General features: G+C 36.8%; 1 protein-coding gene across 4 annotated transcripts in view; it reads right to left on the bottom strand.

The window, feature by feature from the left end:
- The window catches only part of PRR16 (proline rich 16), a 280,900-nt gene that overhangs the window by 96,743 nt on the left and 156,485 nt on the right, over positions 1 to 27,672 (bottom strand). For 2 of the 4 annotated variants that reach the window (XM_070233199.1, XM_070233200.1), the window contains exon 3: positions 12,377 to 14,477. In XM_070233199.1, coding sequence (XP_070089300.1) covers positions 13,722 to 14,477 — 756 coding nt within the window. In that variant the 3' untranslated portion in view covers positions 12,377 to 13,721. Of the gene's footprint in view, positions 1 to 12,376; positions 14,478 to 27,672 lie in introns of those variants that run through there. The other 2 variants (XR_002799704.2, XM_070233198.1) reach the window with 2 other exon arrangements.

Here is a 27,672-nt window from a genome sequence, read left to right on the forward strand (position 1 = left end):
TTAGATTAGGGTGTTTCACAACTTTTTACTCTCCACATCATCCTACGACAGGCTCCAGTTCAAGCTTATTAACTAGCAATATTTATTTCTAGGAGTAATTACCACAGGATCAGAAAAGTGCACTGTGAATTACTTATAATTGTTGCTATATTTAATATTTAACACAGAATTTGATGACTTTTAATGATTATGTGTTCTTATTGTTAGCTTATGTCCTGAACGTCAAAAAGTGACTTTTACTGTCTCAGCCAAAGAGCGCAAAAACAAAGTAATAAAGAAAAATCTGAAGTTTGTTAAAGCTAGTGTGGAAAACATAAGCTGATTATAAAGAATAAACATAACTAATAGAAAATATAATCTTGAAGAGGGTATTTAGAATATCATTTTTCTAACATTGAAAATTGACTTCTATTTGCTTTGCATAAAAATGAAAGTGATAAGGGCCGGCCCTGTGGTGTAGTGGTTAAGTTCTCGCGCTCTGCTTCGCCGGCCCAGGGTTTTGCCAGTTAGGATGCTGGGCGAGGACATGGCACTGCTCGTCAAGCCATGCTGAGGTGGTGTCCCACATGCCACAACTAGAAGGACCCACAACTAAAATATACAGCTATGTACTGGGGGGCTTTGGGGAGAAAAAGGAAAAATAAAATCTTAAAAAAAAAATGAAAGAGACACAAAGTTTGTTTAAATTACATGTGGAAAATACCAAGGTATATATGAGTTTATTATAATTACTCAACATGACTTATAGAAAGCAGAATTTGAGGGTGGCCGTGAACAATATAAGATTTCCAACAATGCCAGAATATTATATTTGATACTTTAGCTTAAATGCACTATCAGGAAATCTAAACAACAGCTGACTGATAATGAATCATAGTCCTAAAGTGAGAATAGCATTGCATATCCATAATTGGTATAGGATTACTGATACCTAGACACGTTACTGATGCTTAATATTCTTAAAAGGCACACAACTTTTATCTTTGTCACAGTTTAATATCAAAATTTTAATTTTCACTTTTTACAATAGACATTGACCCAGTGAATCCCAGAAAGTTTGAGTGGTAAAGCAATACATAAAAGACCTATATTCCCCACTTTAAATTTACCTTAAATGGATCTCTGGCTCAGGAATTAATTACCTTTTTAACGCTGCTTTAACCAAAACAAGATTTTAATGCTTCACATAAACTCTTTAAAATACAGATTTCTAAGTACATTCCTGTCTCTTGCTTATATGGGGAAAGAAACATGTTAATAGACTCCATAAGTACTGATTTCATGCTATTGCAATTAGGATGAAATAATTAATATAAGATGTGCCATTCTCTATATACTATTATTTAGTGGTTCTTAATCATATCCTAGAATCACCTGGGTAATTTTAAAACATACTGATGTTTGGGCCCACCATGAAGAGATTTTGATTTAATTGGTCCAGGATGGGGCTTAAGGTGTAAATCTCTCCAGGATTCTGATGTTTAGACAGCACTGAGACCCACACTGGTATATATAGGAAAGCAAAGGAATATGCTCAGGAGACCTAAAACAGCCCTTCATCTCTCCAGCTGGAAAACAAAGTCAGAACCTCTTTAGTGCAATTAGCACCACTCTTTTATAGGAAACTTACACTCTTTTAGATTTGCAACACATCCCTAGACCAGGAAAGGAAGAGAAAAGAAGAGAACCTCAAGCCAATGAAGTCAGTTTCCCAGGGTTTCCCTCCCTCACAGAAACCCTGCCCTCCATCACTGCCCGTTTCCAAGATCCAAGATCAGATGGAAATTCTGCCTTCCACAGCACTACGTGCTCAGAATCTACAAGTGTCTTTTATCCTTCTCCACCACTTTCATTGGTGTTTGTTTCCTTTCCCCTTTCTTTAAGAACCATTTTCACAGGAAGTTCAGAAAGGAGTATAAGAACCTGTGTTTTTACATTAGCTTCTGTGTTTGAATTTTAACAGTGAAAAAAAGAAACCTACACAATCCTGTGTTTGCTTACATAAGCCCAGATGCATCGTCAGTAGCTAACTCATTAAAGAAAAGTTTGGAAGATAACCTTAAGGTAGTGTATACTGCCACGTCCAATTCCATTCCTCTGTTCTTTAAAGGACTGACGTGTATAAAGTAATCAGCAGCTATTTATATCAGCCTGTAGGTTACAAGAAATCCAGAATAGCTTCCCTCATTTCACAGATTAGGGAATTTATGAGGATCAACATTTATAACTGTAAGTGCAGTAAATGTCACACTTTTTAGCTGTTAATAAGGAAACCCTCAACACACTGAACTGAAGATATAAAAATAGTCTTTTCAAATCCCACTCCAATCTCCCCAAACATTGCAGGGAACACTACATTCAAAAAGAGCAATCGAAAAAGCTATGAGAATAGGAAATGGTCATCAATAAAACACTTTACACCTGATCATTCCTTCTATGAATTCCGTCAACAAATAGATATTGAGATGGCCACTGTATCTTTATCAAACACAACAGAAAGAATGTCCCATACTCAGTTTACACGCTAGGCACCCTGCAGGAAATAAAATAACACAAGGCTTCGGTTTGCTAGGCTTAGGAAATAAATTTGACACAAATGCTGAACATAACCATGGAAAAATAATTAGAATTTTCTCAATGGGAAGACAACTCATATAATGTATATTTATTCCAGTGAATGGAGACAGGTTCAGGGAAGTTTCAGGAGAATGTCATCTGTATGGTTCCAGCTGTAAATTGTATTTATCTCTTTTATTTTATCTTTGAATCTGGCACTGCAGTTCTTTCCAGCAGAGAGAACTCATTCTTGTCTCCATTGACTTCATCGTAGTGATTTGGACAGAGTTTAGCATGACATGGATCGTAAATGCATGCAATTGAAAGACTAAATATAAACCTAACTAAAATCCTCATCCTCACGGCAACACTCATAGGCAGACCTGTCTCTCAGAAATCCTTCCTATCAGCTATATCTTCATCCCTGGGAGGAAAAAGCAGCTTTTTCCTATGTTGTTAAAGTAGAGCATATCTTCAAATTTAAAAAAAATAACAAACGCACTAAAGGAGTGACACATTATATAATCATAGTCTAAGTGGGAAAAAAGCACAATTAAAACCTCATATACACATTTAAGTGTACAACTTTCACTTTATCCCATTCTATTCAGCTCAATTTTTTCTCTTTTTTCAGTGAGGGAGATTGGCCCTGAGCTAATATCCGTTGCCAATCTTCCTCTTTTTGCTTGAGGAAGATTGTCCCTGGGCTAATATCTGTGCCAGTCTTCCTCTATTTTTTATGTGGGATGCCACCACAGCATGGCTTGATGAGTGGTGTGTAGGTCTGCACCCCAAGATCCAAACCTGTGAACCCCCACTGTCAAAGCAGAGTGCATGAACTTAACCACTACGCCACGAAGCCAGCCCCATAGCTCAATTTTTAAATACAAGGTTTCAATTCCTTATTTCTTTATTTCACTTTTCTTTTCACTTCCCTTCCTTCTTTTTACCTAGCACTTTCTGCATATGTGACAGCACTTTACATTATTAACTTAAACTTTCTTGCTTATTTTTTCTACTCTCCCAAGATTCTGATTCTAACACACCAATTTGTAGCAATCTGTCTTCTATGGGAATTGATTGTTTTAAGTCAATAGGAAGAAATCTTATATCAGGTGAGGAAACTTGCATTTCTGTATATGAATGTTCATGAGTTTATTTGTCCTCCTAGGACATAAATTTTCTAACTGATTAAGTAAAGGGACTGAATCTAATCATTGTAAGTTTCTTCTACTCTAATGCCCTATGTTTTTTGCTAGTGAAGGAAGATATGGTAAATAACTGCCTTTATATAACATTGTTAATTTAAGAGAAGATATACACTTAAATTTATAGTTATTTAATTACTGGTTGGCTATTTTTTTCATGTACATTTTTATGTTTTGATTTTTGAATTTTTACCTGTATTGTATCCATTTTACCACCGTGATACTTTTTAAAGATTTTTATTTTATTGATTGGTTGGTTAGGAAAGGATTTGGATAAACAGTAGAAATCTACAGAGCAAGATTTACAAAAGCATGACAGAAAGGAGATCTTATTTCAGGCTGGGCCACATGTCCAAGAGAAGGTGCAGCAATAGGAAACGAGTAAGGCACGTCAGGGGGCAGTAACTCAGACTGCTTGGCTGCAGCAGTCTTAGCAATGTTGGGCTCCCTCGACTGGGAGTTTATAAAAGTGGCCTTGGAAGAGTTTTTGCTAGAACTGCGAGCCCAGAGTTAAGATTTAAACAGCAGATTGTCCTGAGCCTTCGAAATTTGTGGACTGAGATGAAACGATGAAAGGAAAATTTCTCTGTTGGATATCTGCAGAATGCTGTGGAAGTTCAGGCAAGAGGTCGAGTGACCAGGCAGGCGGCAAATGTAATGTCAGAACTGAGGGGATAAAGGCCTCTCTGAGGAGAGTGTCATTAGGATGACATTACAAAAAAAAAAAGATGGCAAGAAATTCAAATTATTTGGATAAAAGGAACAAGGGAGATGCAGAAGTTAAAAACAGCTGAAAACTGGAGCCTTGATGATCAGAAGATTTATTGGGAAGTCATATGGAGGAGCTGTTTTTAATATTAATTCTCCATAAAACTAAGTACAGATAATAAGTCCACTCACAAAAAGAAATCTAATAACCAAATGGAACATCAGGGTCTGGCCCTGTAGCATAGTGGTCAAATTTCTGTGCTCTGCTTCAGCAGCCTGGGGTTCGCCAGTTCAGATCCCGGGTGCGGACACGTGTACCGTTTATCAAGCCATGCTTTAGCCGGCATCTGACATATAAAGTAGAAGAAGATGGGCACAGATGTTAGTTCAGGGCCAATCTTCCTCAGCAAAAAAGAGGAGGATTGGTGGCAGATGTTAGCTCAGGGCTAATCTTCCTTAAAAAAGAAAGGAACATCAATACTGTATTTCAAAGATCAAGCAAAATACAGCCGTTATTTGATAAAACTACGAAGTTTTAAAAAGAAGATAAAATAAATCCAAATATTCTGCTTTTGTTCCATAGAGTTTGAATTGGTAGAAAATAAGAGTTCCAGATGATAATTTTGGGCAGTTATTGTTCTTAGCAACAGTTATTTACTTATACTTAAGCCATAAATCACTGTAATCAAAGAACTTTGGTTCTTTGGCCTTCTGAAAGGTATCTCACTGAAACATGTACTAAATATATCACAGACTTTGCTTAAGGCAAAATAATAGTTAATCCTTTGTCATACTTTAATAACCTCACTGATAAATGATGTTTTTTAACCACAAATGAAGGCATTTTCTTTTTCCATTTTGATTTAGTTTTTCTGTGAGGAAGATTGGTCCTGAGCTAACATCTGTTGCCAATCTTCCTCTTTTTGCTTGAGGAAGATTGTCGCTGAGCTAACATCCATGCCAATCTTACTCTATTGTGTGGCTTGATGAGCTTGATGAGCTTGATGAGTGGTGCTAGGCCCGCGCCTGGGATCCGAACCTGTGAACCCTGGGCCGTGGAAACAGTGAGTGAACTTAACCACTATGTTACCAGGCCGGCCCTGGCATTCTCTTTTTTAAACAGAAGCTTGATGAATCAATATCTTATTTGAACAAACATTTTAAGAAGATTTATAAAGGCCTAATAGTGTTAGACTTTAATTATTTTGACAAATTGTATTCTAAATGAATTTACTCATGTGCTCTTAAAGACTATCATAAATAATTAAAATTAAGCTATACTTGTCAAAACAGTTTAATAAACTGCTTTTCTGTTGCCATCACCTCCGAATTCTATCATGCTCATTTTCTGACTTGCTAATTCACAAAATTTAATAAATGAGACTTCTACATATGAACTGGCAAGTTTCTAAGAAAATCATTAGGCTGACTTGATAATACTAACTACAAACACATCTAAGTAAAATAATTACTTTATAAATGAGATGAATCATTAGCATTAACCTAGACAAATACAAGTCAATCCTCCAGATTAAAAGGAACATAGATAATTCGGCAAGAAGTATCACAAATGGATGACATTGATTTGCACTTGTTTGAGGTCTTACTGTTCATAAGCTACTTTCATATTCATTACCTCCTTAGGCCTTATCACAATATGTTGGAAGGTGGTCCCCTTAAGAGGAGAAACCCAGAGAAAAGTGTTAGGGAATTGGGTGGTGGTGGGGATCTTTAAGTGTATCAATGTTACTATAGTAGAAATGAAAGGTGTAAAACCAGGTAAATTGGATAACAAGTACAGGACCAAGACCTTGTGAAGGAATAGACAAAATAAAGCAAGAGAAATGCATATCTTTTCTATTTTCTCAGTGACCACTGAGAGATGAGAGCTGAAAAGGAGTTGGAGTTTGAGCAACTAAACGAAGCAGAAGATATGACTGAGCTGAATTATATGTGGAACAAACTCTGTGTCAGCAGAAGAGCTTTCATCCCACACAAATAACAAAATCAAATTTAAAACAAAACATAGAGTAAATGGTAATTAGCTATGCTGCCATAGCTAGTCTACTAAGCTCCAACCTACAGGATGCTGTAAGGAAGAGTTTGGGAGGTGTTTCTGACATGTGCAAAGAATAAGCTGGAATGATTTGGTGATTCTGAGTCTTCAATAGCTCTGAAGGCTGCAGACTGGTTGAATCCTGAAGTTGCCTCTCCATGTTGCCTCATCCATTTTACCTTTCAGTATTGCCACCTAGGAAAGAGCTTAGGGGCCGGCCTGGTGAAGCAGCAGTTAAATTCACATGTTCTGCTTTGGTGGCCCGGGGTTTGCCGGTTCGGATCCCAGGTGTGGACATGGTGCCACTTGGCAGGCCACGCTGTGGTAGGCGCCCCACATATAAAGTAGAGGAAGATGGGCACGGATGTTAGCTCAGGGCCAGGCTTCCTCAGCAAAAAGAGGAGGACTGGCAGCAGTTAGCTCAATGCTAATCTTCCTAAAAAAAGATAAAATAAAATAAAGGAAAGAGCTGAACTATAGTCCTGATGCCTTAGAAGTGCATTTGAGGTTTGGGTAATTGCAGCATCCTTCTCTTGATACTACTATCTTCTTGCCCCTTACATATAAAGGATGATTGAGTGAGCCCAGAATATACAAGGGGAGGAGGATAATGACTCAAGAGCCCTACTAAGCAGGAAAGAGTGGCATCATTATCTTCATTTTAAAGCAAGCCTCAGACCTGGTTAAGCAATTTGACCAGGAACACTTGGGAGTTGGAGAAATTGAGACTGAAATCCAAGCCTTCCGGTTTCAAATTTATACTTTTATCTGAATGTCCTGCCCTCTGAATTAATATTATAAATACGTATGTCATACTTTACATCAGCAATGACCTAAACTTCTATAGGAGCATTTCATATTTCTTTGACTACTCTGGAAATAAGTACATGTCTTCAAATTAGGTTTATCTATCCTTATGGGGATAATTATTCATATAGTAAACTAATTTACTGATAAAAATATTTATTTAGAAATTTGACTAATGAAAATTCAGTATGCAATTCTAAAATGTTGAACTATAAAATGTAGGTTGGTGTGTATCCTCAGAGAGAATGTCAACATGGTAGGAAAAGGCAAACTCATCACTCATCTTAGTAAATGCTGTCAATTCCCTCCACCACGTTGTTAGCAGGGCTGTTGTTAGATTCACTGCTTTCCTCTCCACCTCCGTCTAAAACAAGATGGCATCCTAATTTATGATGGGATTAAATGAATATCAGGTAATATGAAAAGGAAAGGAAAGGAAGTCTAGAATAGTTTATAATATATTCAAATTATAGACACACCAAAAAATTACCCCTTTGGAAGCAGTGATGGCATGATTGGCGCTCACCCATATGCTGATCTCTGTTTCTTTCTGGGCATATGGGGACTTCAGGCAGGGCCATGTGATTAGTTTTGGCCAACGATGCACGGAGGGACTGAGGTGAAAACACAGGAAGGAGTCTCCGGTCACCCCTTCCTCTGTTGTGGTGGTCCTGGAAGAGGACTCTTAGCCAGATGGTGGTCCCCCACAATTAATACAGTCTGTATTGCTGAATGACTGCCTGAGGGACTCCTGTCCGGAAAGTCTCCTGGACTCAGGGTGAACTTTAAGTGAGCAAGAAATAACTCAGATGCCTCTGACATACTGGGGTTGTCTGCTACTGCAGCATGGACTAGTCTATCTTGGCATTCAGAAATATGTCTATTTTTCTCTTATTTTATATGTTCCAACAACTTTCAGTGAAGTGATGACTTTCAACTCTACAGATGACCTGCACAAAATGCAGGGGTGTGCTTTAGGCAGTCTGAAAGGCGGTGAAGAACTTGGGCTGTGGGTGCTGACTGCCTGCCTTACAATTCTGGCTTACCCATTTCCTGGCTCTACAATCTTGGGCAGCAGGTCTCCAGTGCCATAGTTTCCTCATTTGTAAAACGTAGATAAAACTAGTGTCTAAGACATTAGGTTGTTATGATGGAAAACGATGTCATGAGGGAAAAATTACACATACAAAACACGTACAAGAGTGTTTGGCATAAAATAAACCCTTAATAAGAGTTAGATATCATATGTCTTGTCAACATCAACCTTAACCCACTTGAGGGCACACATTGTTTCATTTAGTTGGTCCAAAATTCTCTTTGGTGGTTAGGACAACTGACAACTACACTATCAACCAGTGGAAAATCATGTCTATATTCTAATAACAAAAGGATGGAAATGCTCTTATTAGAGAGAGCTCGAATGCACTGGTTGGTCAGAGGTTCCATAGAGTGGATCTAATGCTATTTTTAGCTCTAGGAGTCAATGTTAAACAGATGAAATTCACAAATGAAATACCAGTAATGAAAGTAATACATTCAGGGCTAAATGGCATTAATACTATGAAATCCGAACTTCTTAGGGAAAGAAACCAAAATAATAGACAGCCTTTGAACTCAGAGGAAAAAACTGACAGGTGAAGTCGCTGGTATAATACATGAGAAAAAGAAGCTTGCATTATTCAGCAGCTCATTCATTTTAGACAGTAAATTGCCTGAAATCCCTTTTCATAGTCTGCAAATATCAAACATATTAAGAATGTCAAAACAACATTAGGTAACCCCTTTCAAGCGTCAAAACAACTGCTCAGAATAAAGGAAAGATTTGCAAAGTTCAGGGCTATGAATAACACAATTAAACGGTGATGTGGGGAAAAAATTATGGGGAGTCATGCTGCCACTAAAATGCCAGCCCAGTCACTTACTCAAGAGTTGATTTTGGCAAAATACTGCAACTCAGGTCCTGGATTTCTCCACTTGTAAATCAGGATAATAATAACTATTTTATACATTCATGTGAGTCTTATAGAAATTCCAATGTATGTAAAGTTTCAGAAAGCAGTTAATAATATTAGCTTACTTATCTTTGATCAGTCTAGAAGTCATAAAATATAAGCAATATTTCCTCTTTTTATTTTCCCTTGGCTTTTACACAATTCTATACCCCACAATGATTTAACCACATTTTAAAGAGAGGGTTATTTGCAAAGCTTCTTTATGTTCCACTTTAGTTTTTTCCAAAAAGACCAGAACGATAAATCTAAGTGCTTCTAAGGAAATGACACCCTACATAATTGCTACTCCACTAAGATATGGCTAAACGCAGTATTTTATGTTCAACACTGCTGTCTGCCCTAATGGTGGTATCACATCTGTCATTATTTCAGAATCAGGCAACTTGAACGATTCTTAAACTCCAAAATGTTTAGTCTAAAAATTTAGATACAGTGCCACAGTTACAAATTGATCCAAAAAACATCATGTGGTTTTGTGATAGTGTCTAGTAATCATCACATTCTGTGCACTTTACCTAATTATGTGATATGGATTTTCTGGAACTTCTTTGCTCATAAATCATTTTCTCACTTAGAATGTACCAATCATCAATATGTACCAAAGTACATTATAGTGCGTTCTTTTGCTACAAATTTCAGTGTACACTATAGTAAAATGTGCTACCAACAGAGAATTGGGAGAAAGAAACTGGATCAGAACAATTCTAAGACTTGACATTGCGTTATTGCATATATTCTATGGGAAAAAAATCTGTTAAGGCAGTGATTCATGACTTGATTACACCATTCCCAGTGTAATTACACATGGAACTACTCAGGCTTTTCTTCATGGAGCATCCAAAAAGAGCTATAATTAGAACCTGTAGATAAAAGGTCTTGCATGGTTCCAGAGACTGTGTGGCTGCTGATCTTGGTCATGCTAAAAGCAAGTTACTCATCTGTCCAAAGAAAGCCATATAATACAGTGCCTTATTCTTTTATTTATTAAATAATTAGATGCAGGTATAATTCAAACACAAGACTTTTTAGGTTAATTAAACCACTTAAGATAATAGTGGACATTTTTTTTCTAGAATATTATTGAACGAATCAGGGGAGGTATGAATATAACAATATCAAATTGCAAGAGTCAGAAACTTCTCTTTTTGCATGCTCTGTACTTTTGAGCAGATATTTTATGTTCAGCTTAAGCATAACCTAAAAAATATCAGTTTTCTTTCTTTTTGTAACTGCCATAACTACTGGGAGATGGAGGAGAGCTTTGGTCAATTTTTATTTTCTTCAATTTATTGGTAAATTTTTATTTTTATTTATTTTGGTCAATTTTTATTTTAAATTATTTTATTTTTATTTTATTTACAAACCTTTCCTATTCCAATTTAGTTAACGGATACTACAGTTTTTGAAATCCATGTTCCACCTTTCACCATGAATGGATGTTGTCATAAGCAGTATTACCATTTTACATTCTGTAGGAACATCAGCTTCAAAGGAGTATGGAGGCTAGCCCTGTGGTACACTACTTTATGTGTGAATAAAAGTGTTCAAATGCATATTGTGAAAAAAGATCCTGCCCTTAAGGCTTTGAGGAAAGCATTTCCTCTTTGGAATCTTTAGGAAGAGGAAACATATACCATATTTCATGATATTTTAATGGATAATGTGCAGAGCTTGCACTCCAGGATTTAAATTTTGAAAGCCATGATGGCTGATTACAAAAATGCACTGCCACTTATGACACTTTAATTACAAGCTTCCAGGCAAATATTATGACAGTTTATGTTAATTGCTTTCCATGTTTTACAAATCTACATATATTTAAAGACATAACTAAGTTCCAGTGAATGTTGCAAAATGATCAGTTGGGCAAAAAACCTATTGGCCCGATATATTCCATACATTAATGAAAACAAATAAAGCAACATGGAGCAAATAAACTCAAAAGAAAGTCCCAACACTATTGTAATCTAACACTTAATGTGGAGTATATACTAAATAAACTGTAATAGGAGAAGAAGATCAATAACTATAACTTTTTCGGGTTGAGATTTAACTAAGCTTTCCATGCTAAAAGTTACTTATAACTGTGCTGAATAAAAACAGGTGTTGTAGTTTTGGCATATGTACTAATCAAACTTAAAAAGATGGTCTTTCAAGGGGCAGTCTATACTTTGAGGAAGAGAAATGGATTTGAACCTCAGAGGCTGTGTCTAGGCATCTGGCTCAGTGTCCTTATTCAACCAGCTTAAATCATTCAACTTATTCAACTTGTTTTTTTGCAAATAAGTTATGTACTTTGTGGATAATGTGTGGTTACTAAGAAGCTCTATCTTGAGATACAGAGTGGTTCCCAGACATCGACAAGGGTCAGCATCTCAAACTATAAGGTAATTATTAGGTCACAGTAACCAGCTGTGGAAGGAAGATGGGCTGACGGGAGAAAACTGATGTTTTCCGAGATCGTTTATAATAGCAAAAGGTCTAACACTGGATGGACATTTGAAAGGAAGTATTATTTAAATCTAGAAAGATGATGAAACCGTGAGTTTATTTACATCAAACTTAAATGGATGTACTAAAAAGTTAAGAATACATTATTTTGATATTAAAAAAAATCAATTATTTGTTTACCTGGCTCATTTATAAAACATACTGATCATACAGTTAATAAATTTCAGATTATAGCCTTTCTTAATTATTGGTCTTAAGTTTTTTAACTTTCTGAAAAGTTGGATTTATTCTGCTTGCATTACCTTCATGTCCAAGACAAACAGAACAAAAATCACACTGAGTAAATTTTTAACATGACATCTCTATTTTATACCCATTTGATTGTTCCTTTAAAAAATAAAGCCTGTATTCTTTCTGTTATTCTGCCTAAAACATATTATCATCTCTTAACAGGAAGCAGTTTAAAAACAGTATTCCAAATTACCATGATACAGCTTGAAAAAGGCAAGAAAGAAATACGACTGAAACTACTTCCCTGTAGTGGCAAAAATTAAAGTTTTGAGATCAAAAGTCAAATAGTCAGGAAGATTACAGATGCTTTATTAAGTTTCAGAACAAACAAATTTCCACCAACGTCGATTCCTCTACTCTTGCCACTTAATGGACCAATTTTGTTCAGGCATGCACCTGTCATCATGATTTGTGGGCAGATAAACTAATTTCTATCCCCAGGGCAAGACATGTGCTCAGTCCAAATCACGGTGGTTGGGAAGTGACCTTGGTCCATAGGTAGGTCAGTGACCTAAGTTGGCACATTAGACTGAAGAGAAGGACTTCTATTTGATGCTAGGAGGAAAGGATTTCCTCTTTCTTTTATAGAATAACAAAGAAGCCTGGCATATTTCAACTCCGAGGAGAATCAGCTTAGGCTAATGCTATGTACTGTTCCAGAAGCATCTTTATTTTCCCCTATGGTTATCCTATAAATGGGGATTCTCTCAGAGTTAGGGAGCCTGCTGATGCAGGAGCCAAAACATTCCACCACTAGAGTGCACTGGTTTCTGGTGTGTCCCGGAGGAATGCTGAGCGTGAGGAGGGTCTATAGGGGTTGGCAATGTAGGGGGCATTCAGTAGATGGTCCCTAAGGTACCCAAATAGAGGAATATAATATGAAATGTGTCAACTTCTATTTATGACCTGGATTATGATATTTAATTTAGAAAATTTTGAGGTACACTCACTGTGATCTTCTACCCATTTTGATGAACATTACCATGGGATGAAATGAACCACTGCTTCATTTTAATTCTGAGAAACATTTGGTTTTGCCATTATTTACTATAGTTTATTGACATATGATATTTCCACAGACCAAAATATTTCATTACATGTATAGCGGAACATATAATCGTAATTGTATAGTATAGAAAATAAACTTTTTGGTATTGTCCTCAGAATTTAATAATGCAAAACTAGTGACAAATATCTTTAGAAAAAATAATAAAATAGTCCTTCAGTATTAAAATTTCTTATTAAAAAGCACTAAGTCAAAGTTAAGAGGATGACGTTATTAATGCATAGATGAGTTAGGCATGAACAAAATAAATCTAATCCCATCTCTTATAGTAAATCAAAATATTTGATATCTACAGGTCACAATTTGTCATAGGTCAACTGAGAAAACAATATATTCAGCTTTTTCAGTATTCTGTAGTTTTTTATGATGCAACGTTTTAAATAATGTATACCTAGGATACAACCATACTGCATACTTACCAGGTGATTTTTATGCCACTTTGCTGAACGTAGGATTAATATATTTGGGCTTTTTATTGCTTGAGTAGAAAGTGCTCATTATTTATTATTTTATGTTTATAATATAGAAATTAAAAAAAAACAAAAAGTTTTTTTAAATGGCATACATCACACTGTTGTAGTGGTTGATTTCCTCAAGATCGTCTTCTGTGGTTTTGGTGCAGTGGGAGGAGGCACAGTTGCAGGTCTGAGAGGGGGGAAGCTGTTACTGTGGCTGATTCCCAGTCCCCCATTTTCTAGTGGAAAAGGAGGGAGATGGGGTGGAGGGGGGAGCAGAGGGCCTTGGTGAGGAAGCTTTCCTTGCAGGTGGACAGGTTCACTATGTAAGTGGATCTCCCTGTTTTTTATGTTATACCGGGTGTCACAGTCAGGACAATAGCCATGGTACTGCACTTTTTCATTAAACCGAACTCGTTCCCGAGGTCCTGCCTGGGGACACCTGTCTTTTTCAGGTCTATGCGTCAGAGGCTGCACTGGAGCCTTGTCCAAATTACTACTAGGTATGAAGCAGATGTCTCCATTTGGAATCTTGTTGGGTGCCCCAGGTAAGCCTCCATTGCGCAGAAGGGTGCCATTGGTCTTTACAGGATTGACAGTTGGCGCCACTCTTTGGGGCTCTTCACGCTTCACAGGTGTCAACCGTGGAGGAGGTGGTGGAGGGTTTGGCTTTCTCAGGACTGTGAGGATAGCAGAAGGGTGTGCTGGGGGTTTAATGAGAGGTGCGTTGGCCTGCACTTTGATCTTCTCTATGCTGGAGGCCGTGGTGCCACTGGAGCTGCTATTTAGGGTGTCCGTTTTGGAGCTGTCAGTCATCTCATCCTCCAGCTGTAGGTCAGAGGTCAGGGTGTCAATCTGGTCAACCACCTGGTGAAAAGGATAAGGTAATTGTGTTGAGGAATGACCCAAAGCAAAATATACTAGAGACAATGTCTTCCTGTCTAGCTGTAATCTACAACGGGAGCCCTGACACTGAATTGTGTATCCCATCGCTGCTTAATGTTTGCATTCAATAAATTTACAGAATAGCTATCACAAGAGTGTCAACTGTTTGATAATCTAATGATATCACATGCCTAGAATATAATAAACTAGTTAAGTATAAGTTCTATTCCTGACTCTGTTATACCCACCAAAGATAAAATCCTAATGCAGAAATATAAGTGATTTTTAAAACAAGAGGAAAGGAATTTCCCTCTGCTTAGCATGCAGAAAGCTACAGGAGAATATTAATCTTACGCTAAAAATGAGAAAAAGCCAGATAATCCGCAAAACTCATAACTTTTCTTGAGACCATCAGAGAACTGAGATCACAAGGTCACCAAATGAACTGAACTGCAGAGTTTCAAACCCTCTGAGGACAGAGAGGACACAGCGACTGTTTCACCTTTGGCCAGTCACGGGGAAAGAGGCAGCCTTTCAACAAAGAGAATAAAGAAAACAGCTAAAACTATAATGAATAATTAAAGGCAGAGTATGTGCTATCACAACAATTTAGAATCCCCAGGAGCCAGACACAATGTAGGCTGTCCTCACGCGTTGCCTCTTTTCCACAGGCCTCTCGTGTGAGAGACTGAGGGCACGGCACAGACTGGAAAGAGTCCCTCCTGGGCACACAGGCTGCCTCTTCCCAGACCCTTCTCTCTTACAAAACAGAACCCTTAAGCAGGAGGGGAGTGGCAAGGTAACCTCTAAGCCACAATGATCTCCTGCTTCTAGGAAAGGGCAGAAGCAAAAGCTGTCTAATCTTGGGGAAGGGGATAGAAAATTCTCTTGGAACCAGCAACTTACACTACAGATTCTTTAGCACTTTGGGGAGGGACCCACGTCACACCACTCGAGACCTGCCACAGACACAAGGCAGAGACAGGGCATCAAATCAGGGTGGCAGGGCCATGAGACCATGATGTAGGTCTGACCCCAAGTGAAGGAAGTAGTTGTGAAGACAGGAAATATGCGCGGAAGCATCTTAGGCAATTCAGTTCTAAAGAATATTTTTGGCAAGGCCACTGGGGGGTCTTAGAATTAAACCCGCCCATCAAAGGAATCTTGCATTGCCGTAACAGGCTTTTCTCTCCCCTAGTCAGTCACTGTCTGCGGGCAGCTAGTCGGAAGCAAGGTCTTGGCTCAAACGTTGGATTTCAGAGTATAGTACTTGGGCCCTCGATCATTTTGATTCCCTGCAGTAAGAGATCTTGGAGGCCATTCTCATGGCTGCCATACACGCACCATTGTATATCTATATGAAGATAGAAAAGTTACTGATTACTTTAAAAATTATTTATTTTTTGTATGGAGATAGTTCTCTTTATTTCACATGTTTCCATAGGTAGATTTTCCCCTCCTCTCTTACTCAGGCCCAAGTTTGTTCAAAGGTGAGGTTGGCTCTTTGACACAAGGTGGCAGGATTGGGCTCAAAATGAAAACAACATCAGCATCCAGGAGTTAGGGGAGATTTAGATTTTACTTCTTTCTCATGAGGGTCTTAAGCGACTGGTTCATGCTAATGCTACCAGAGTTCACCCTTCTGTTTTGGCCCAATATATCTTAAGTCCATTCACTTCTCTCAATTTTCATTTCTTTGATTCTACTCTGAGACACCATTACTTACCATACGGGCCACCTAGAGTCTTACTTCCCCTCTCAGTTCTCAGGGATCTTTCTAAAACAGAAACATGTTCTTGCCAACTCCCTGCCTAAAACCTTTTTATGCCTGTTCATTTATCCTGGGATAAAGATCAATTCTTAACACAGTCTCAAAGGTCCTATATAGTCTCACTCAGTGATGTGCTGGTAAGTGTTTAACAACTGGTTCCTAAGGGTACAAAGAAGTCCTGATTTGAAGAGTTTGCCACTTTCCATGGTGTAAATTCCCACCGTGGTTGATTTCAAGTTAATAAATGCATTTCAATAAATGTGAGGTTGGGAAGAAGTGTGCAGTAGCACACCATTATAAAGTGTTCCCACCACATCTACAGATACGCATAACCTCAGGAGCACAAGTAATAGTAAAATGTAGTAAAATAAGAATGACTAAGAATAATTAGAAAGTCTTTATTTTTAATGTAATTTATTTAATTGTAAGTTTATATAGTTTTGTTTTCAATAACAGTTGTTTAATAACTGGCTCACAATTTCTGAAAACATAATAATTGGCCCTTGGTAGCCAGTACAAGCCAGGACATCATTGTCTCTCACTCTTACATAACTTCTCATTCTCAACTCTAATAAGTTTCCCTTTTCCTTTCTGTTCTGAACCCTCTTTGGCCTTCTTTTAGACCCTCATAATTGTTAGTTTGCTTCCTGTCACAAGCCATTTGCACATTCTAACTTCTGTTCTTCAAATGTTCTGACCTCGCCTCTTTGTCTAATTAACACCTACTCATCTTTAAAATCTTAGTTCAGGAGTCACTTCTGAACTAAGCCTTCCCCATTCTACTACAAATTCCCTTATAGGTCAAGTTAACTTGTCAAATAGTCACAGGAACTTTATTGCTTTCATTCAAAGCATTCACATAATTTGTGATTATATGTTTAACAGTAGCGTGAGCATCGGAATAATATTTCCTCTCTAATCTCAGTGAGATCAGTGACCTTGTTTGTTTATACTATTATATCCTAAAGGCCTAATGTGGTGAATAACACTCAACAGGAGCTCAACTAATACTTGTTAAATAAATGCATTGAGAGTTATTTCTTTGGGTTGTATGTGAGCAAAAGCATTTTCTTCCCTAGTTGATTTTTGAAGGTGTTATTACTTTAAAAAGTCATAATTCCTCAGTTATTCAAGAATAAAATGAAGAAAAAAGGGATTTATTCATAAACAATCCACACAGTTGGTGGTACATTCTCTAACTCTAGGCCGGATATCATAGAAATTAAAGTGGGAGAACACCTAAAGAGTATGAGAGAGAGATGGGCAGTCTTGGCTCATGGGTACTCTGTCCTATTTAGCCTGGAAAGGTTATCTACTCTCAGCCTTTTATCATATTAAATATCTGCAGCAAAGGAGAGAAAGCTGGTCTACTGTCAGGAGAGTAAAGCTGATGTTCAGAGATGACTAAGCACAGCTGGGGTCCCTGATGGTTCCACAGTACCTGGCTGGTTTCAGTCTCTCCATTATTATTTCCTGACTGTCTACAACATGCCAACAGAACAAAAAACAAAAACAAACAAAATATCGTCCTCATGGAGCAGGATTAGATACTCAAATAACTAAAAGCACAACTGCTCCGGGTGCTCTGAATGAGAAATACAAGATGTTTTAAGAGGAAAATAAGAGTCTAGCAGCAAAGTCAGTGCAGCATTCGTGAAGGAAGAGTTGCTGTTAACTGGCAGAAGATGAGTGATGCTAAAGTCCACTCAGGAAAGAGCCTGAAAAACGTCCTTTGATAGACGAGAGTGCCTGAGTGCAAGCAATTTAAAAAGACTCTTTTGGCTGAAGCGCACTGTGAGAGATGAGATTGGAGAGCTAGGGAGCAGCTAGGCTGTGAGAGTCCTTGCTATGTTGTGATAAAGTACCACAAGAGTTCTAGAAGTGAGAGAAGCAGTATTCAGAGACGATGAATTCAGTTTTTCAGAACTGAAGCGTTCTCTAATTAAAGAAGTACACAGAGCTTCAAACAGGAAAATATACACAAACTCACACCCAGAGATACCATAGTGAAAATATAGAGCACTGAAAAGTAATGATAAGTTTTACCACAATAAAAAAAGGAACACCAAATATTTATACAGTAACAAAAATTAGGCTGACAGGAGATATTCACACCACCAATAAGCAGCCTGAAGAAATTTAGAAATACGTTTCATACTGAAAGAAAGTAATTAGAAATGTAATATAGTTTAACTTCTGTAAAACTGAGAGTGAAATAGACATTGTCAGACAACAAAGACTGAGAAAGTATACTTCTTACAGCTCAGAAAGTACTGATAAATGACAATTCAGAAAAAAAGTAAAAAATTAGAGGAAAGGACTAGAATACAAGAAGTATAGGTGAACAAAGAAATTGTTACTAAGTTAATAAAAATGTGCAGTGATCATGGGGACAACCCCAACTTTAACCAAGTGGTTAAAGTTCCATGCACTCTGCTTAAGTGGTCTGGGTTCACGGGTTTGGATCCCAGGTGCGGATCTACTCCACTCATCAGCCATGCTATGGAGGCATCCCACATACAAAATAGAGGCAGACTGGCACAGATGTTATCTCAGGGTGAATCTTCCTCAGGAAAAAAAAACAAAAACAAAAAACTTAACTGAAGTCTTTCTTAATTAAAACAGTATTGTATCAATACTAATGTAGGTGAAAAAATGAAAGAAACAAAATTGAGGGTTTGTGTATACACACACACAAGAAAAATAGAAAAAAAGATTATAAAGAAGTAATTCACATAATGTGAACATTAAATTTCCAAAAACCATGTAAATACACTTAATCTCAATAGCAATCAAGGCAACACAAACTGAAGAAAAAGAAGAAAGCATTTCACATTCATTGGTTTAGTAAAAACAACCAGTCTGATAGTTCCAATTGTTGTCATGATGTAGATAAATGAGAATTTTGTACATTACCAGTGCAAATGTAAATTCAGTGAGGTTGGGAAACTTTTTGACAATGTCCTATAAATTGGAGGAGGTACACACCCTATGGTACAGGCCTTTTAGGAGCAAAGCCTAGACTACTCTAGAGAAACTCTAACAGATGTGCACAGGGTTGAAAAAGCACAAGGATGTTCTTTGTAGGTTTTTTGTTTGTTTGTTTTACCATAGCAAAAAACTGGAAATAATCTAAATATCTGTTGGTAAGTGTTGGGTAAGTAAACATAAAGTAGTTCAAATGAAGTAACCAGAGCTACATGTATCAGCAGGGATAAATTTCACATAACTGAAGTTGAAGGTAAAAAAGTAAAAAAAAAATATTCAGTATGTATATATTGTTTATATATAGAAGCAGAGGTAGTTTAGTTTATACAATGTGAAAATAAATAATACATATCAAGTTTAGGCAAGGAGGAAGAGGAATGGATGTTGAGGCACGAGCTATATAGCTGAAATATTTTATTTCTTTTAAAACTTGATATAAAGTAATTATGATAAAGTGTTAACATTTGTTAAGTCTGAATTATATTTGTTACATTAATTTATTTATTTTTTGTCATGTGTGAAATATTTTATAATTTGAAAATAAAATAAATATTTAACACTACTTAAATAAAGTTAGAAAGAAATAAAAGAAGTAATTCTTATAGCTGCCATGTGGAGTACACATTGAAGGGTGTTGCAGTTTATTTACTTGGCTAGTTAGATGCTATTGCAGCCAAGTGAGAGATGAATAAATTAACCAGACAAGGAATACAGTGTATCCTTATAATTACACTTCTATGTTCTCTTGAAACTATTTCAAAGTATCATATTGCAATTAAAGGAATCATAACCACAGGCACCACAGGATTAAAGGGAAAACAAAATGAAAGAAAGTAGGACTAGAGAGAGAGAGAGTTGGCAGATATTTGGAAATGAGAAGACAGCATAACATCAATCATAAGTCTAAGAACAACCACACTTAAACATCAGGTGCGAAGGAGAAATGTGTATTTCCTACTTGAAACTGAGTCACCCAGCCAAGCAATTGTGGCTACTCGGGTCTATGGAGGAATTTTCTACTGGAGTGAAACAGAGAAAGGATACAGCAGGTGTGATGTTTGCTGATTCCTGGAGGTTTTTCTTAGCCTCACATACAAGGAAGCTATGGTTAGATTATGAAATAATTATGAATACTAATAATTGTGACTTTGGAAATGTATGAGCTCAAGGTTTTCACATCTTGGAAAATATCCCTAAATATTTGTAAAAGCGAAGCAGACTTGGAAGAAAATAAGCGACTACGTAAGTTATTTGTGGGAAAACAAAATTCAGTTTATACTACTTCTGTAAATATTAACCTACAAAGAATAAAAATTAGCTGTAAGGTTAGCTATATAATAGGACACTGTAAGGTTGTCATTAGAGTTAAATTCAGGACAAACAGATTTACCTAAAATAAGAAAAAAAAATGTAGGAGGCTCTTTTCCTATTCTCCCACTGGGCTTTGTCCTTATTACAATTGCCTCTATACATTGAAATTGTCTACCAATGTATATTCCCCTCACATCATGTAAGCAAGTATTTCTATCTCTGTATCCCTGGCAGAATGCACTGTGATTGCACATAGTAGATATTCAACAGTAATATGCTGAGCAGGCCTGCCCTGGTAGCTTAGTAGCTATGTTCAGCACACTACACTTTGGCAGTCTGGGTTCAGTTCCCTGGCACAGACCTACACCGCAGCCATGCTGTGCCAGTGGCCCACATACCAAAAAACGGGAAGATTGGCATAGATGTTAGTGCAGGGTAACTCTTCCTCAGGGAAAGTAATAATAACAATAATAATAATAATATGCTGAGTGAAGGAAGTAGATTAACAGAGACTGTGAGAGAAAAGTCATTTCTTGACCTTACTTCCATCCCTCCCCAGCTTTCCCAGCTTGAGTCTGATTTTTCCACCAGGTCTTCCACATCACCAAATCCAGATGGCCCAGAAGGGCATACAGGAGAATGGATTAGGTGGAGAAAAAGGAAGGCAGAAATAAAGACTTGGTGAATTCTCTTCCTGTGTTATCTGACTCTTACTGCTTAGCTCCACAGCTTGGCATAGAGAACGTTTTAATCACTCTCCAAAATGATTAAGATAGTTTAAGTATATATTTATCTTTACATACTTGTCTACATGGCTCTAGATGTATTTAAAACTTTCCTAAATCTTACTTATCTTGTTTAATTAAAAACCACATAATATATAGTTCAATTGCCTTAAAAATGAAGAAAACCCTCATCCAATTTCTCTAGGGCTGCCTCAGTAACAATTCTTATCTACGAGAATTTCAGTTACAAACTTAATGAAAGAAAAGGAGAAATTTAACCCCAATTTAAGTCTGTACAAGAAAATTTATGAATTCTTCTAAGATCTTTAATATTGATTTATGAAAAGAACATTTTAAATTTGTGCCATCAGCAGCAAAGAGCTGAAAAGAGAAATGAATGGGAACTGCAGGAATTTCTGCCAAGAGAAAGAGACAGTGAAAACACTCTCTGGCCGTGATTCTTAGACCATGCTCAGTGGGTAAACGCAAATGCAGGCTGACCCAAGAGCTTTGTCCAACACAGCCACAATATACAGGATAGCAACTGGCAGACCCAGTCAGGTCCTCCCCGGGAGAGATGAAGTAGAAAGTAGTGGAGTCACCAGTGGGGCTATTCCAGCATGGAGACAAGAGGGTCAATTCCTCTGGCCTCATGTTCATAATTCACACACTTCAGTACCATTTTGACATTATATAGAATTTTAAAAATCTATATTTATATCTACATACGTACCTACTATCCCTCTATCTATATATCTATGCCACTGATCTATTGATAGGATTAAAATAAGTAGTTTGTCATACAGCATATGACTTTGTGTTCTATTGCTAGACCACAGTATTTGTTATGTACTGCATATGAGTTAATATGTATGAATAGTTCCTGTAATTATTTTGTGAATTACATTACACAATTTATTATATTAAACTGTACTTGTGTTAAAATCAATTTAATAAATGGAAACACTTAAATTATTTTACAGTTTGGCTAATTCTGCTTTGGCATTTATTTATTTAAAAGACTCTATAAAGACTTTAAAAAGGAGGAGTGTGGGCTGGCCCCGTGGCTGAGTAGTTAAGTTAGCACACTCCGCTTGGGTGGCCCAGGGTTTCCCTGGTTTAGATCCTGGGCACGGACATGGCACTGTTCACCAGGCCATGCTGAAGGCAGCATCCCACATAGCACAACCAGAGGCACTCACAGCTAGAATATACAACTATGTACTAGGGGGCTTTGGGGAGGAGGAGGAGGAAGAGGGAGTGGAGGAGGAGGAGTAGGTGGAGGGGGAGGAGAAGAAGAAGAAAAAGAAAAGAAGATTGGCAACAGTTGTTAGCTCAGGTGCCAATCTTTAAGAAAATAAATAAAAGTAAATAAAAATAAAAAGTAGGAGTAACTCAGGTTATCTTAACCAGGTGGTGAACACTAACTTCTTCTTCTAAAATAATGACTAGAGTGGCCTTGGGTTCCCAAGGATATCTTTGGATTTCTACCACAACCATATTTCCTTAACAATATTATTTTTTCTTAAAGACTTAGCCAAATGGCTACCAAGATAGTTACCACAACATCTCAAACACCATGATAATACAGTTGCATTATCTAAAGCTTATTTATTCTCCCTGTTCTCGGTCGAGTATATAACATAGACAATGGAAGTAATCCAGGATAACTAAGGTGGTATCTTGAAGTTGTTAGAGACCCAGCTCTGCCTAACTTTCTGCTCTGCTATCCCTGTGTGTGGCCTCCATTTTCCTGTCCAAGTTCACAGCTGGAGCTCCAGTCCTCACGTATGCAATTCAAGGAGAACGATGGACCAGGCTGAGGAAGGCACACTACTCCTTTTTAAGGAGATGTTTCACAAGTAATACATTTTATTTGCTTACATATCACTGGCCAAAATTAAGTCACCTAGATGCAAGAAGGCTGGAAAATGTAGACTTTTATCTGGGGTTCAATGTGCCCAGTGAAAAGCCATGAATAAGATAAAGTAAGATAAAGATAAGACAGAATAAGAAGGGAGAAAGGATATCCCAAGGCAACTAGTATCCTCTGATACAGATACTACAACACATGCACATCCCACAGACACAAGTTGTATACATCTAATTATCCTTGTTGGGAAGTAAATATGAAGGATATAAACTTACTTAAAAATTTTTACTGAAAAAATTTTGGAACATTTTTTTGAGACAGATACAGTATTTTGGGGGAGGTGTTATGTTGTTTGCTTTTGTAATATTCATATAAGTGGCAATTCATATTCTGTTTTCTGGAAGCAAAGTAGATTTAAAAATAAACAAACAACCATCATTGATAGTCAAGCCCGATAAATAAGAGAGCAAGATAAAGCTATAATACAATCTGTCACATTCTTCTCTGTGTTCAATTGGGTCCAACAAATATTTGTTGTGCAAATACTACTAATCTGTTATTGTATGAGGCACTGAGGATTAAAAAATAAGGTTCTAGTTTAATAGTGACTGATCATATGTACTTAGTGTCTTCCTCCACAAATCATATTTAAATGAGAGTAAAGAAATAAAAATAGTAATAAATTCAAAAAATTTTCTCAGAGTGGGGTATAAACTGACCAGAGATTTTTATAAATACACGAGTGAATTAATAAAAAGGTGAGAAAAGCACTGATGGAGTCCCAGAAGGATTCCAAACTTGAAAGTGGTATATAGAGAGAATGGGAGTGAGAAGTAGCGTGAAAATTAGGGTGTGGAATTGCTGAGTGACTGCATTTCACAACGGAAAAAATTGTGTCCAGTGCCCCCACACTTTTTAAGTGCAGCAAGACTGACAACATGTTAATAGCTCACACCCTAAAGAAAAACTGAGATTCTTGCTGTAAAGAAATTGAACAATATCTGTAGATAAGAAGGCAGCTCTGAGTGTGGTTAGTAGAAACTCAGAACAAAGCTCTTCTCCTTTATTTTTTTCCATTGAGACAGTGGGTGGTGGAAATGATGTAAGAGTAGCTTGCCTCCCTAAAGTAAAGTAGTAGTTTTCTCCCTAAACTACTGCAGGCCTATTTGGTATATTCAGAACCTTCAATCAGCATCCTAACTTGCCCTGTATATAGGAAAGGCTGTAAAACATCTATATAATAGGAATATAGGCCTGAGGATGACGAGATATTTGATGGTAAACAACAACACAAAATAGAAGGATTAAGATGAATGAACAGATCAGTATTGAAGATGTAGCTGCCACTATCAGTGAACTAAAAAGAACTTTGCAGTAAATCTAATTAACGTATTTAGAGAGGTTTGAGAATGCATTGCAGCTGTACAATAAGAACACTGTTATAAAAAAAAAGCAGATATAAAATAAGACAATATTTGGAATATAAAACCTTAAATTAAAAGAGATTAATAGGCTGAAAGATAAAATCTAAGAAATATTTCCAATCATAAAGCAAAAAGATTTTTTTTCAAAAAGGAAAATATAAGAAAAAAGTTCAAAGATACAGCGAGCAAGAAAATCAATCCTGAAGCTTCAACAGCTGATTGAGAAGTTCTAGAAAAATAAAAAAATATATGAGATGGTAATAATCAAAGAAATAATAACAGAAAAAATTCCATAGTTGAAAACACAAATGGAGTGTCAGATGGAAAGAGCCAGTTGAACTCTAATCAAGATGAATAAAAAAGAAAACAAAGTCAATCACCTACCAACCAAACTCAGGACACCTAGAAAGAAATGAAATCAGATAATCATCATAGTTTCTTCAGGATGAATGGATAATGAAAGACATTTTACTAGTAACTTCAAAAGTTCTGGGGCAAAATGATTTCAACATCAATTCTATAGCTGGTTAAATTAATAACCCACTGTAAGGGAAAATCAAAATATCTTTAGATATTAAGGACAAGGTTTACTTCTCTTGCAGCTGTTCTTTAAACGTTAAGGATATACTGTAGCACAGTAAAGCAGAATGCAAGAAAGGAGGAATGCACAGGACCCAAGAAACATTATAACTAACACAGAAGTGTAAAAACAAATAAAAGAATTTAAGAATGACAGTTACACTACAGTCCTAAAAAGCAATTATTCTAAACTAAAACAGGAAATCAAAAGGCTCCAAGAAAAAATAATGATGAAATACATTCAATATATTATAGAAGTGGAAAGTTGTCACGCACCAGTGATATGGGGAAGAAGTGAGCTACTGCAGAGTGGGTGAGGAGAATAATGGTGCGTAAGAAGAGAATCCATTTGAATCTTGAATTGAATTCTCTTTTGAGAGGTTCAAGTTTAGAAACATAGGTTTAAATTTATTTCTTTATGAGTTCATTAAGAGTATTTCATTCTACTTCTACTGTGGAGATGCTGGTTATTGATTTTTCTCCTCAATATACGGCAAAAGCAAAAGAGACTAGTTCTTCACTTTCCATAAAGATGAGTCAATGACACAATTCAAAGTTTAAAAAAAAGGTGTTTGAGCATGTTATTTAGATACTCGACTATCTGAAAAACAAAGAAAAATAGCTAAAAGGGGCTATCTCTTGGAAGAGACCGAGACATAGAATCAAGGTGATAAAGAAGGTGAATTTCCCTTATACATACTTATCCAGAACTTGATTTGGAGATGAGGATGCATGCGCATATACTAGCCTGACAATAGTTAAAATCAGACCCAAGAAAATCAAAGAAAAGGGATGAACTAGATATAGTTCTTCTCCTTGCAAACTAATTATTTCCATACAGTGTGATTTGTGCAGTGGTAAAAGGATTTCCAAATATAGGAGAGCAGAGAAAAGGGTGATTTACTCTTTCCAGCAGCTCAGTTGGTAGCACTGGACAGAGACAGCTTCAAAGAGACGACATTTGAGAGACATCTTGAATGATAAAATGACATTTGGAGGAAAAGGCACTTGTTGGCAGAAGCAATAGTACGTGCAGTGGCATGAGGTATGAAGCACAATTTTTTTGTGCTGGTAAAGAATAAAGCAGGAGATGGTATACAAATCAGAGACAAGACTGAAAAGGCAGATAAAGGCCAGGTTCTGGGGGGCCCTTAGGCCACACTAAGGAGTTTAGAAACCTTAAACTGCAATTTTAAAGTCTCCAAAACGTTCGGACTTGCGGCACATTCAAAGGAATGCGCAAAGGTAGTACTTGGACAGAGAATGCAAACGGACACATACGTTTCAGTAGGCTCATTCCATTTTAAGTTTAATTATTTTGTAGATATAGCATGGCAAGTCTACAAATAGCACAGGTTTACACACAAAATTCAGCTCCAGATATGATTTGTCCAAAAATGTTAATGGATCCTCGTAGCCTTGGAAAATTACATGTTTCAACAGTTTGTTACCTGAAGCACTGAATGATCCAAAATTTTTAACTCTACAATGTGCAAAATCAAGATGTTTAACTTTTTTTTAAACTCATAACACAAAGACTTGGTTCCATTTAAATCATTTCCTCATCAAATTGTAAGCATTTTTTTATTGGGGTAACAATGGTTTATAACATTACATAAATTTCAGGTGTACATAATTCTATTTTGACTTCTGTATAGACTACATTGTGTTCACTATCAAAAGTCTAGTTGCCATGTGTCACTGCCCCCCTTTACCCTTTTGCCCTCCCTGTACCCCTCTTTCCCTCTGGTAACCACCAATCTGTTCTCTGTATCTGTTTTTTATCTTCCATATATGAGTGAAATCACATGGTATTTGTCTTTCTCCATCTGACTTATTTTGCTTATTGTAATACCCTCAAGGTCCATCCATGTTCTCAAAAATGACAGGATTTCATCTTTCTTTATGACTGAGTAGTATTCCATTGTATACATATACTGCATCTTCCTTATCCATTCATCTATAGATGGGCACTTAGGTTGTTTCCAAGTCTTGGCTATTATAAACAATGCTGCAACGAACATAGGGATGCATATATCTTTTCAAATTAGTGTTTTTGTGTCCTTTGGATAAACACCCATAAGTGGAATAGCTGGACCTTATGGTATTTCTATTTTTAATTTTTTGAGGAAACTCCATACTGTTTTCCATAGTGGCCTACCATTTACATTCCCACTAGCAGTGTACAGGGTCCGCTTTTCTCCACATTCTCTCTGATGCTTGTTATTACTTGTCTTTTTAATAATAGCCATTCTGATGGGCATGAGGTAATGTTCACTGCATCTTTGATTTGCATTTCCCTAATAATTAGTGATGCTGAACATCTTTTCACGTGCCTGTTAGCCATCTGTATATCTTCTTTTGAAAAATATCTATTCAGATCCTCTGCCCGTTTTTTAAATCATGTTGTTTTTCTTTTGTTGTTGAGTTGCATGAGTTCTTTATATATTTTGAATATTAATCCTTTATTGGATATATGATGTGCAAATATCTTCTCCCAATTGGT

The sequence above is a fragment of the Equus caballus genome, chromosome 14 (assembly GCF_041296265.1).
Source record: "Equus caballus isolate H_3958 breed thoroughbred chromosome 14, TB-T2T, whole genome shotgun sequence".
NCBI classification, from domain to species: domain Eukaryota; kingdom Metazoa; phylum Chordata; class Mammalia; order Perissodactyla; family Equidae; genus Equus; species Equus caballus.